This window comes from Lutra lutra, chromosome 5, assembly GCF_902655055.1.
Source record: "Lutra lutra chromosome 5, mLutLut1.2, whole genome shotgun sequence".
Taxonomy (NCBI): Eukaryota; Metazoa; Chordata; class Mammalia; order Carnivora; family Mustelidae; genus Lutra; species Lutra lutra.
The window spans coordinates 36,358,021-36,371,838 of NC_062282.1; the positions used below are offsets into that span (position 1 = coordinate 36,358,021).

The following is a 13,818-nucleotide window of genomic DNA, read 5'->3' on the forward strand; positions in this document are numbered from 1 at the left end:
AACTGGTGCCTACTAGAGGAGTGGAAGGTAGGTGGATGGGTTAAACAGGTGAAGGGATTAAGAGCACACTTACCATGATGAGCCCTGAGTAATGTACAGAATTGTGGAATCACTGTATTGTATGGCTGAAACTTATTAACACTGTATGATAACTGTAATGGGATTAAAATTAATCAAAACAACAAAACAACAAAATCCATGAATTTTTATCTCATTTCATACATTCTTCAGAGAGGAAAAAAAAATCCGACTTTAGAGAGTGAATTATAACATTATGGTAAAGCTGGCATCATTTTGTTTTATACAAAACATATTTTTTGTTTCATTGAAAATGACAGAAAATCCATGTTAGTGATTCAGAATAATCAGATCACAATTGAAAAGTCTGAGGAAACAAAATTATTGGTACTAACTATATAACAGATTTTTCTTGTAACAGTGATATCTTTGTTAATAAAGAGTATACAGTCCATTACTGTTTTAAAGACACTTCACCATCTTTGATAGATAAGACAGAATGCATAAGAAGCATTCTAGGTAATGCAATCCAAGTTTACTAACAGATGGCTCAATGGAAGACATAAGTTCTTCCCTCCATTTTATTTCTCCATCACTTCTTGCCCCATTCTCTATTGTCTAAGTTCTTGTAGAGTCAGGCCACACAACTCAAAGACTCTATGGCTCTCCCTTGCCTACCAAACCAAACACAAATGACTTTAGGTCTCATATCCACCACTGTTTTTCAAGTACCCCATGACCCATCCAAAGTGTATCAGTTTCCTAGAAAATACCAAGCATTTTTCTGCCTAATTTTTTGCTGTAGTATTTATGGCAGAAATAACAAGACTCCCACCTAAGTCTGTTCTTTGCCTTTTCTATATGTATAGAGTTGTTAGGGGGTCACAGAGCTCCCCAGCTAGATTATGTTTCTCAGCCTCCTCAAGCAGAACATAACGAAGCTCTCATCAATGCAGTGAGTTGAAGTGATGCATGTTCTCCATGTTCCCTTCCTGGTCATGAGCTAGAAGACAGACAGGTCTGTGCACAGCTTAAAACACAAATATAAGAACAATACTCTAGGGCAGTGGTTCTCAAAGGATAGTCTTTGGACCAGCAGCAGCAGCAACTCAAATTTGTTGGAAATGCAAATTCTCAGGCACTCTAGACCTAATGAATCAGAAACTTTGGGAGTGGGGCCCACAGATGTGTATTAAGAAGCTCTCCAGGTGATTATGATGCATATTAAAATTTGAGGGACAATTTTGGAAGAACCTGTATTAAAAATGGCCATCTTGGGGCAGCTGGGTGGCTCATGCATTAAGCATCTGCATTCGGCTCAGGTCATGTTCCCAGTGTCCTGCTATCGAGCCCCACATCTGGCTTCCTGCTCAGCGGGAAGCCTGCTTCTCCCTCTCCTGCTCCCCCGCTTATGTTCTCTCTCTCTTTCTCTCTGTCTCTCTGTCAAAATAAATAAGTAAGGGGCACCTGGGTGGCTCAGTGGGTTAAGCCTTTGCCTTTGACCCAGGCTATGGTCTCAGGCTGGGATCCAGCCCAAGGCAGGTTCTTGCTCAGCGGGGAGTCTGCTTCCCCCTCTCTCTGCCTGCCTCTCTGCCTACTTCTGATCTCTCTCTCTCTAATAGATAAATAAAATCTTAAAAAAAAAAACAAGTAAAAAAAAATAATAAAAATGGCCATCTAAAACAGTGCCACCCCACTCATGTGGTTTCTCATCTCTCACATAGTTATTTTATTAGTAAAATCATATTTCTTTGTAAAATTGTATAGTTTTATTAGTAAAATCATATAGTTCTTTGGGTCACTGAATTGTTTATGTCCTTACAACAGTTCAGCATTTGCCATAGGTGGTATTTATTCAATTTGGAATGGTCTGTTTAATATTTCCACCTTGTTTAATATTTCCTCTAATAAAATTGAAATCCTACTTGGGTCTTTGTAAGTTAGCACTAGCCCATTTGCCTAATGCCAAAAAACACCTGGCCATTTTTGCTTTCCTTTAATCTATTACATACATTGTTGACTAGACACTCTTAAAAATTTCAAATCTAATCTAATGTAACTCTTCTGCATCAAATTCTTACTAGACTCTCATAGCAGTTAGGCTACAGTACGACACGGTTAAGAAGGCCTATGAGGTTCCACCTAATCTGTTCCACCTAATCCAACACAAATTAAGCTCTCCAGTATCATTCCGAACGGTTTCACTTTCCTCAGCTCTAATCACACTTTCCTGTCTGTTCCTGAATCATGGCAAACTTTTTCACACCTCGGTGCTTTTCCCCATGCTGGTCACTTCACTATCTCCCTTCTACTCATTAGGTTTCTTCTTAAATATCATTTTTTCTCCTCTCCCACCTCCACTGCATCTCATATGAATTAAGCCGAAGTCCTAAAAATCTCTTATCATGTCTTTACATTTCTCTTACCGCACTTTACAATTTTTATAATAATTGACTGTTTTCTACGGATCTTGTTTCTGGGTGTCATGTCCCTCCTCTCCCACCCACTATACTACAAGAGTCTTGATGAGGGAAAGTACTATCTTTATTTGCCCACATTGTATGCCTGGCATCTAGTACCAGACCTGACACATAGTAATCATTTAGTAAATATGCATTTAATGGATTAAAAAATGGATTGTTTGAGATCTGACTCATGTGACAGCTATCTCTGCAGACTATTTGGATCATGATTCCTTATAAAAGAAGGTCATTTCCAGTGGTTTTATTAACCAGAGTGTTCCTATCTACTTACAATTCCTGTCTTGTTTAACATGTTGTGTTAATCTATCAGTAAGCATTTCTGAAGTGATCTATTTGATCTTGGAACTTTACGATCTACGTTAAGGGTACACCATATCTCATTGACTGCTGTGATTTATTTTCCTATAAGACAGCCTCAACTACTATATCCTATTGCTAAAATTTTGCAATGGATATCCTTTTCCCAAAGTATAATCTCATCATTCCCACATTCAAAACTATTATAGGTGGACCATAACCCAATCTTATTTCACAGTTTCCCCAGCAAGGTAGTTATTGCTTTATTCAAATTAGACAATTCAATATTCCCACATACACCCATCTCTGGGCGTTTGCACATTTTATTCCCGTCTGCCAGGAGTCTTCTCAAAATTAGGGGTCTTCTCTGGGACATTGGTCTTATAGTGACTATCACTCCCTGCTAATTTCCCCTGCATTCTTCAAAGCCTTTTTCAAATGGGTCCCAATGACCTGACTAAGCAAATGCAAGTTCCATTCAGTAATTCTTATTCACTGTGCATTCTTGTCAGATTAGTGGGTCCCTGGCAACCAAGCTTCTGCCCCATGAAAGTGCTTAATAGTGTATTTATGTCTCATGATATATAAGGGTCAACAAATATAATACAGCAAAACACTTGAAAGAGAAATTCAGGGAGTACATTCAAATGAAAATACAAACATTCCTAAAAAATTAAGTCAATAGATCAATCAGAAGAGAAAAATGGTAGAAAATGCAACTCTACTTTAGAGCTATTATAAGAGGCTGTCACATGATCAATAAATGATAAATGTAAACTGCAAAGAATTAGATGAAGTATTGCTGAGAACCAATTTTTACCACTTTGTATAGTCCTGAAACCATGAATACTAACAATAAAGATATGGGAAATTTTACCCTCTCACATAGAATATTGGTACAGCAAGTATCACTGAGTGAAAAGGAATACCATATTTTTCAGTGGGATATATTAAAATACAAAGGTTGGTTGGAAATCAGTGGTATGAGAGATTTACAAGTGGCAAAATTCTATTTTTCACCTTCATTAAATTAACGGCCTCCAAATCCCTCCCTCTACCTGCCCCTATCTTTATTACAATACTTAGTTAACATAAGAAAATTTTTTCTCAGCTGAAAATGGGAAGCATCATCATTCTGCCAGGAACCTGATTTGTTAGCAGCTCAAGTGGCCACATGAAGCTAACCCAAGGGCTACTGCACTGCTGTTTTCCTAGGAGAAAATCTCGAAGATAGTCCCAGTCGTAGATCTCTTTGGCCTGAAAACATTTGGCAGAACTACCACTTTAACACACAAGAGTACGTTAAATTCAGCTCCTGGGAGGCAAAAGTATATGGTATAGCGGAATTGGAAATCTTTCTGACTAATTAAGGAACCATGTGGGAGTTGTGCTCATGGCATTCTCATTTGTAAAGGAAGGAAGAAAGCCTTTACGAATAAGGAAGAAAAGCAAGTGAAACATTTTGCTGAATGCACATGGATTTTAGAGCTACATCTTCCCCCTAAAAATGTTCGCAATCAAAATGAAGGCATCGAGCCATTTTTAATTTAAGCATTGGGTCAATTTGACTTTCCAAGGTCAAGATCATTTTAACTTCAAGGCCTCTTTGCTTTTCTGAAGGCCAATACTACCATAGCCTAGAAAATCAGTAAATCAAATTAGCAGCTCAACTGACTAAATTTCTTGATAATGAAGATAGGTTGAGAAAGCAGGACATAATTGTTCTTCTTTTCTTTTAACCGAATAATAGAATTACCTACGAACTATCATAGTCACTACTCTAAAATTTTTCTCTTTGCTCTGGTCATAGTCTTCTTCCTTTTTTTTTGAAGACTCAGAATTACATGACAGCAGTGATAAGCTCTCCCATCCATCTGTTTGGACGTTGGGTTCCATCACATCCTAAAGGAGAACACAATATGATCAACCCAGAAACTAAGAAATTTTGTCAGCCTTAATGAAAGGCATTTTCATAATACAGCTTTTACTTAAAGAGAAATCAATCTCAGAATTCCAGAGGGTAAAGCATATTGAAAATTAAGTTTTTACAAGTGTTTAAGCTAAATAAGTACGTACAATACATAAGCAAGTACTTGCTGTAACATGTGAGGCAGTATCTTTATGTTTATCTACAAGTAAATAAATAACATTTTTTTTAAAGATGTGCTCATGTATACTTACGTGGCAGCCTTCTGAAAAGTTCAAATTATGAACTGTTATTTCTATTTATGTTAGAATAAAGGCTGGACCAATAAACATTCTAGATCCTCACTGCCACTGTATCCTCAGCATCATAATACCAAGGTTTCTACATACAGGGCTGAATGACACAGTAGCTGAGACACAGGTGTTTCCACTATGGTGCTTAACCTCTTCTGGACAGATAAAATATACACAATAAATAGATTACTATAGTTTTGAGATGATCAGAGAAGATCTCACAGCCCTCCAAAGGGAAGGGCACAATCTATGTAAACAGTGAAAGGGGTAAAATTATACAAAGGGGTAGGATGAAGGGTGTAGCAAGTCAGACTCATTTGATTTGTTGAGAGAACAATAATTATTTGGCTGGGAATGAGGTTTGGTTGAGAGATCCATAAGAGTTTAAAAGTTGATTAGGCATCATTCTTCCTCTACTCAAATTATTTTTGAAGGGCATATTACCAAGAAAATATCTATATTAACCATAATAACTTTATTTCAACTGATGTGAAATCAAATCCTTTATTGCAAATGATATTTCAGTGGATTGAAAATGAGAGCAGGTCTTGGGCTTAGCTTTTTGTCTCTGGTCATACCATGAGCTTATACAAATTTGGAAGATTAAACTGATTAAAAAATAAAAAAAAGAGAAAAAAGATTTCTATGGAATAAGAAATATGATAGTCCTGATTATAGTTCTTCATTTACAAGGAAAGAATAAGGTTCTATGAATTTTTAACTAAAACCAAGAAAAAAATATTTAACTAAAACCCCCCAACCCCCCCCCCCAAAAAAAAAAAACCAGAGTGGTAATGACGAGATTTAGAATATTATGTTTTAGGTATGATTACACAAAATTATGTAATTTGATGTAGTTTCATACAGGATTACTTACAACTTGCTTCTATGATTGAGAGATTACTTATATTAAACCATACCTTCTTATTCCAAAGGGCCTTTAATGAGCATCATAGAAGCTCTTGCAGAGATGAAGAAAATTTTATCATTGTTCTTTTGGATAATTTAGCTTTTAAATTTCTTATCATTACTAAATTGAGAATATGACATTTTAAAAATTTTATAGAACATAATCAATATTTGAAGCCTGGAGTAGCACTGGCTCACTGCCTTGTGCTCTACCATCAGCAAGCACAGTTTATTAAAAAAAAAAAAATAATTCCTGCACTTGGCTTGGATTTATACACTTTGCTTCCTGGATTCAGGTAGCTATTCAGTATATAAAGGTATTTCGATCTGATAATTTCCTCATATAATTAGAGTTATTCTTTGGTCATATTCAAACAATACATTAAAAATCTTTCATGGCTTTGTGTCCACGGATGCTGCCAAGTAAGCTTCATTGAAGTCTCTTTTCCCACCGCTGTCATGTCTAAGTCAGAGGCCCCCAAAGAGACTGAACAGTTTTGGAAGCTCTTTGTCAGAGGGTTTGAGCTTGAAAACAACTGCTGAGAGTCTGAGGAACCATTTTATTTTATTTATTTATTTTTAAAATTTTTACTTATTTTTTAAATTAACATATAATGTATTATTTGCTTCAGGGGTACAGGTCTGTGGATCATCCACAGTAAGACAAGACAAACAATTGTCTTACACAATTCACAGCACTCGCCATAGCACATACCCTCCCCAATGTCCATCACCCAGCCACCCCATCTCTCCCATCCCTTCCACTCCAGCAACCCTCAGTTTGTACTCTGAGATTCAGAGTCTCTTATGATTTGTCTCCCTTCCTGGTTTCATCTTGTTTCATTTTTTCCTCTCTTCCCCTATGATCCTCTGCCTTGTTTCTCAAATTCCACGTATCAAATTATCCTATGATAATTCTTTTTCTCTGATCGACTTATTTTGTTTAGCACAATACCCAAGGAGCCGTTTTGAACAATGGGGAATGCTTACAGACTGAGTGGCAATGAGAGATCCAAACACCAAGCGCTCCAGAGGCTTTGGGTCTGTCACATATGCCCCTGCGGAGGAGGTGGCTGCAGCCATGAACGCAAGGCCACACGAGGTGGATGGAAGAGTGTGGAACCAAGAGGGTTGTCTCAAGAGAAGATTCTCAAAGACCTGGTGCCCACTTAACTGTGAAGAAGATTTCTGTTGGTGGCATTAAAGAAGACACTGAGGAACACCATCTAAGAGATTATTTTGAACAGTATGGGAAAATTGAAGTGATTGAAATCATGACTGACAGTAGCACAAAGAGTGGCTTTACTTTTATAACATTTGATGACCACAACTCTGTAGACAAGATTGTCATTCAAAAATGCCACACTGTGAATGGCCACAGCTGTGAGGTAAGGAAAGCCTTATGCAAGAGAAAGCGGGAGATGGCTAGGGCCTCATCAAACCAAGAGATCGAAGTGGTTCTGGAAACTTTGGTGGTGGTCATGGAGGTTTTGATGGAATGACAGCTTTGGTTGTGGGGGAAACTTCAGTGGGCAAGCTGGCTTTGGTGGCTGTTGAGGTGGTGGCAGATATGATGGCAGTGGGAATGCCTATAATGGATTTTGTAATGATGGCAGCAACTTTGGAGGTGACTGAAACTATAATGATTTTGGCAATAACAACAATCAATCTTCAAATTTTGGACCCAGGAAAGGAGGAAATTTTTGGAGGCAGAAACTCTGGCCCTTGTGGTGGAGGCCAATACATTGGCAAACCAGGAAACCAACGTGGCTATGGTGGTTCCAGCAGCAGAGCAGAAGTAACTATGACAGTGGCAGAAGGTTTTCATTACTGACAGGAAACAAGGCTTAGCAGGAGAGGAGAGCCAGAGAAGTGACAGGGAAGCTATAGGTTCCCAGAGATTTGTGAACTCAGCCAAGCACAGGGGTGGCACGACCTAGCTGCTACAAAGAAGACATGTTTTAAACAATACTCATGTGTATGGGCAAAAAACTCAAGGGCTGTATTTGTGACTATCTGTATAACAGGCTATTTTATTTTCTGTTCTGTGGAAAGTGTAAAGCATCTCAACAAAGGGTTTTAATGCAGATTTTTTTTTTTTTTGGACCCATGCTGTTGATTGCTAAATGTAATAGTCTGATCATGATGCTGAACACATGTCTTTTAAAAAAATACCTTTCACGTACATCAAGTATACCAAGGTGAGTTGGAAATTTCTTATTCTAAATTCATACTGTGTATTGTGTTAAAATTCTTGCACACCTAAAAGCTACTATTACTATAACTGTATGACAGGAAAGAGAATCTAAAAATAGCAGTAGGTTCCCCAGGGCTGCCCAAGCATAAGCACTAAGTTGTAGCAGTGTAAAGACACAGGATGATCAGAAGCAGTTTCATCTCCTGAAGATGAGATGAACTGCAGACATATCTAGAAAAGGGTGTAACCACCCAGGGTCAGTTAAAAAAAATGGAATATTCATTTTGGGAAGTTTGTCTAGAAAGATGTTTTCCAAAGTATACTCTAATCAATTACAATTCAAGGGGGTTTGGCACGGAAGGCAAACACAAGAAGTTAAATGTTCAGGGTGCACACATTTATCCAAAGAAACAGCACTTTGATGTATTTTTTTCAGTCGACATTTCCAAATTTATTTGTCCAGGGAATGATTATTTATACCATTGACCTCTGAAATAAAGTGAGGGTTAAGGGTGCTGACCCCCTAGCATAGTCGAAAATCTGCATATAACTTTCACTCTGCCAGAACTTGACTACTAACAGCCTGTATAAAGTTGTCTCTTAAATACTGGTTTACAAATGTAAATGGTGATCCAAGGATCCAGACTCCTGGAGGTATCAAAGTTCTACAGGGGTGCACAAGGTAGAGTGAGAATTTTCCTGATGGGATTAGTGAGTGGATTTCTTCAGAGTGTAACTGTTGTGCTATGAGTCCCTTTCCCAGTTCCCTAAACCTTCTAACACATGACCTGGGAGTACAGCTTCAAGAAAACCACTTGGGGATCTCTGATCTAAGGTCACGGAGTTAGGACACATGGATCTGGGTTTTGTTTCACATATGAAAACACATAAATAACTTGTGGACAGGGTCTAACTCCTGCCAAGGAACTGGAGAAGGCTAGACACAGGCTCCTCATCACTTTGGTGTGGAGGCAGCTGAGTACTGAGGGATAGGTTAAAGGAGGGATGTAGGGGTGCTTTTCTGTGGACCAGATCTGAGTCATACAGCGGGACCAGCATTGTATCTTGGGTCCTGTCCAAGAGTACCGCCTGGCAGAGCAAGAAGCCCAGAGCAGAAAGAACTTGGAGATAACTCCTCAATTTGCAGGACCTCATCTAGGAAGAGTAGGAGAGAGACTCAGTGGGTGTTACCTGAAGAGCCCAAAGGATCTCATAAAGGAACCATCAGCTTTAATCATCTGCCATTCCCACCAAAGGACACTAGCTTAACACATGTAGCAGGTGTTAAAACTGCCTTTTCCCTTCCTTTTCCTCCCCGCTGTGTCTTCTCTCTGAAGGCAAGCAGCAGCTCCTCAAGTCTTCTGACAGGAGAGAAAAGAGAGCCTATGGACTATGTCTACCTTCCTCATTTCTGGGTTCTAGCCTCAAAAAGTTCTGGGGGGAGGGATTTTTTTTGTTCAGAAAAGATGACCTTCACTAAATAAACTTAAAACGACAATTGAAAACAAAAAATATGATTTAATTACTTTTGGTTATTACTGAAGTTCAGCTTGCTTGGTCTACCAGTCATAGAAAGTATGAAGCTAGCTAGTAATCCAGAGCAAAGCGTCAGGAGAGGCACATTTTAAATGCCACCGGTTTTAAACTATGAAGTCTCCATAACTGACAGAAGGGGAAAATGTTGCTGTCTGAATTGTCATTGAACATGAAACATGATGACCCATGAAATCAGGAACATACACTGTGATTCAAGTCAGAGTTTAATCTGCAATGCTATACTGTGAAAATCATTGCAATTTTTTTTGGTCAGGAGAGAAAATAATGATGATGATGATACCCTACTGTCAGATTAGTAACATTGGTAAAATTGTGTAGGTAAGGATCTCATAATCACAGGATCTACTGTTGTTGCTTAGGATGATAGGACAACTTCCGGTTGGGAGAACCCAAATGAACAGATGTTCCCTAAGATGGTAGAATTAAATAACTCTAAGATTCCAGACATACACAGTGGGCCAGGTGACTTGCAGTAGACTAGATTTGATCAAAAGTTTCACTGGAGCCCAGTAGTATGGCAAATGAAAAGACAATAGATTGTTATGTCTAGGTGTGATTATGTGGGCTGAACACCAGTGGATTCTGAATAGCTACTATAAAAGGTACTGGTGCTCACTTTTCCATCAAAAATATGTTATTAGTGGGTATACGGCAATGAAAACAATATCAATATTAATTTTATAGTCATCCATGGCAGATGGTTCTAATACACCCAAAGATAAATATTAGCTACAAAAAAAGGAGTTCCTCAAAAAGTTAAACATGGAATTATTATATAACCCAGCGATTCCACTCCTAGGTATACACCTTAATGAAATGAAAACAGATACTCAAATTATACTTGTACTCAAATGTTAACAGCAGCTCTATTCATGACAAAGGAGGAAACAAATGTCCATCAACTGAAGAAAAGATAAACAAAATGCTGATATATCCATACAATGGGATATTAATGAACCAAAATAAGTAATTAAGCACTGATACATGAGACAATTTGGATGAAGCTTGAAAACACTTAAAAGGTCATACATTGTATAACTGCATTTATATGAAACATCCAGAATAAGAAAATCCATATATACTTATAATCAGCTCATTCTGATTAGATTGCTCCAGAATAAAAGATTACCTCAGTATGCTTGCCCTCTATTAAGCTCTTTGTAATATCAAGAACTTGATAACTTGAAATATTGCAGGCATGATAATATCTTTGCTTATAAATGCCTATGATTGCATAGGCACTGGGTTTCTAAGTTATACTTGGCTTATAAAGCAGGTCTAAAAACATAAAAATAGTGAATTCACTTATTATGCAATACAGTGGTAATAAACACAATACTGGAAATTGAAGATTTTGTTTGTTTTTAAGACAAATAGGTACCAATGATGCAGACAAAAAGGAGATGGGAAAAGAGCATTTTTTTAAAAAAGCAATGTCAACTGGAAGAGAACAAACAGTATAATAGAAACATATACCTTGTTGTAGTCTTAAATCCCCATAAAGTTTGCCCAAATTCCTTTGAGTATATAATTTTTAGTCAAAGTCACCATTCTATAAAGTCTCTTCTCCCTTACTATGTGCTTTGTTCTTTCCAATGTAATTGAAGGCTTTATTTTAAAATGTACCTTGAAGCAATTTTGGTGGTTCATCTTTTCATTACTTCAGTAATAAAATACCAACTTGCTGATTCCAATAGTTGGTTGCAGTGTAATTACATTCAAGGGAAATAAAGACTCTGGGATCCTTTTCTCCTATTGTGTGATTATAGGGTTGAAAACTTCTGTAAATAAAACAACTGAAACAATCTTCGGCTATTTTGTAAGTAGTTATGAGTCTAGCCTGTTATCACTCACTAAGAGAAGTATTCTAGAACTATTTTAATCATTACTTCCAGACATGCTCTTTGGTGCAGTATACACTATATATTCCATCATGTTAAACCAAACTTCTACATTATAAATCCTTCCTTCAGTTATGAAATATTCTTATTTATCTGTCTGAAAGTTAATGATCTTTGGTTAAATATACATGTACTGTCCGATTATCCAAGGTTCAGACCCAGACAAAATAATTCAGCATATGAAAAAGAATCCAATGAATATATTATTGCATATATTTACTTTTCCTCTCTCTTTTGAGAAAAGTTACAGCAGCAATTATTTTAATGAACACATTGTGCTTAAGAACGCATGATAGCAGCTGTTAATATGCATTTTTAAGACTAGAGGGTGTGGTGACTTATCTACATAGAAGAGCAAAATATGTTCAGCAAAGCATATGGGTTATAATATAAATTATGATTATAATGCAGAAAAACACAGAGGGACATGCACAATGGCTGCTTAGTTACATTTAATCGCTAACTTATTTTTCTAACATATACTAGAGAAGGCTGCATATTACTTTAACTGTTGAAATATGATAGAACATGATGGATGGTAATACTTTAAATCAGCTTCATGCCTTCTCAAACATGTAACTTTTTTCTGTGGATGTGAATTCAGATTTTTTAAAAAAAGTGCTATTCAAGAAAGAAATTGGAAACAAATGACAGACAGGGGAAACTACAAAATATCAAAACAGATTGTTTTCCTGCTTTGTACATTTTATTTCATTATATTTTTGATACAGTAAGAATTTAGTTACCTGAACAAAATTAACTCAATTTACAAACGAACCGGTTGAAGATACTAGTGATAAAACAAATTACCTTCTCTTGATACTGCCGCCTGGAGGAATCCAAAGACTGGATTAAAGCTGTGGCATGGCCGACAAACATGGCGTAGCAGGTGGCCCCAACAATCATGCTCAGCATGGTGATCCAGAGATCCGACATGCTGACTGGGGCCTGGGCTCCATACCCAATGCACAGCATGTGACTCATGGCCTTGAAGAGTGCATATGAATACTGCTTTCCCCACGAGTCATTCTGGAACAGAAGAGAATAAAGAAAACAGGCTGAGCCATCATGATAGCGGAATAAAAAGTGGGTGTGACCTGTACACAAAAACATTAGAGAATGAGTATGGAGAAACATCCTTGTAAAGGAACATTTACACAGGTAATTCTCCTTCATTGTTACTCAAATGACTTGATGTTCTTCAAAGCTTGCCTACCACTAGAAAACAGAAATAATTTACTGTTAACATATGCATCCCAAATATCAGTTTTAGGTTTGTTGTTTTTAAAACTAAAATTTCGGAGGCGCCTGGGTAGCTCAGTGGGTTAAAGCCTCTGCCTTTGGCTCGGGTCATGATCCCAGGGTCCTGGGATGGAGCCCTGCATTGGGCTCTCTGCTCAGCGGGGAGCCTGCTTCCTCCTCTCTCTCTGCCTGCCTCTCTGCCTACTTGTGATCTCTGTCTGTCAAATAAATAAATAAAATCTTAAAACAACAACAACAACAAAAACCCTAAAATTTCGTTTGGGACAATGGTGTGACTGTCATATAAAAAAAGAATGACTGCTGACGGGCTCATTCCAAAGCTTCTAGGAAATCCAATCATTTTCTAGCAGTGTATTTGCAAGCTAAGAAATGTCACAGGTAAATGTGAAGCCGATGGACCTAAGTATCAGAATTTTTATCAAAACTATGATGTTTAGATTTAAAAAATGCAAACTGATATATCTGCATAGTCCTTAATTCTGTATTTCTTAAGGGAAAAATAAACACACTTTGGAAATGTACATCTGATAAATGGAAAGACTTCCTTGAAGTCCTTTCTCAGAGTAACGTAAATGAAAATTCAAATGTCAAGACTGATGATGGATGAATCTTGTTGGGTTTTTATAAAATAATAGAATACAATAAAATAAGCAAAATAATATCTTGGCAAACCCTCTGGACAAAAAGAAGTGGACTTCTGAGATTAGTTATTGGATGCAATTTCTGAGTCCTTCCAAAAATTTATTTGAAGCCCAATTCTACAAAAATAAGCTATTCAATAAAACTTATCTACCCTTTGGTAAAATTTAAAGGATTTTCTGGATCAATCTGTATCAAACCTCCTGGCCCAAGACTTACATAATTTATAAGACCCGGTGCAAAATGAAAGTTTGGGGCCCTTTAGTTCAAAATGTAGGTGGGGATAAGTGCTGTTAAAGATAATAATATATAAATTTTTCCCTTTAAAAATATT

General features: G+C 37.2%; 1 protein-coding gene across 1 annotated transcript in view; it reads right to left on the reverse strand.

The window, feature by feature from the left end:
- HCN1 (hyperpolarization activated cyclic nucleotide gated potassium channel 1) overlaps positions 1-13,818 on the reverse strand; it is a 416,455-nt gene that overhangs the window by 114,352 nt on the left and 288,285 nt on the right. Inside the window, exon 4 of the mRNA XM_047731377.1 lies at positions 12,393-12,611. Coding sequence (XP_047587333.1) covers positions 12,393-12,611 — 219 coding nt within the window. The remainder of the gene's footprint in view (positions 1-12,392; positions 12,612-13,818) is intronic.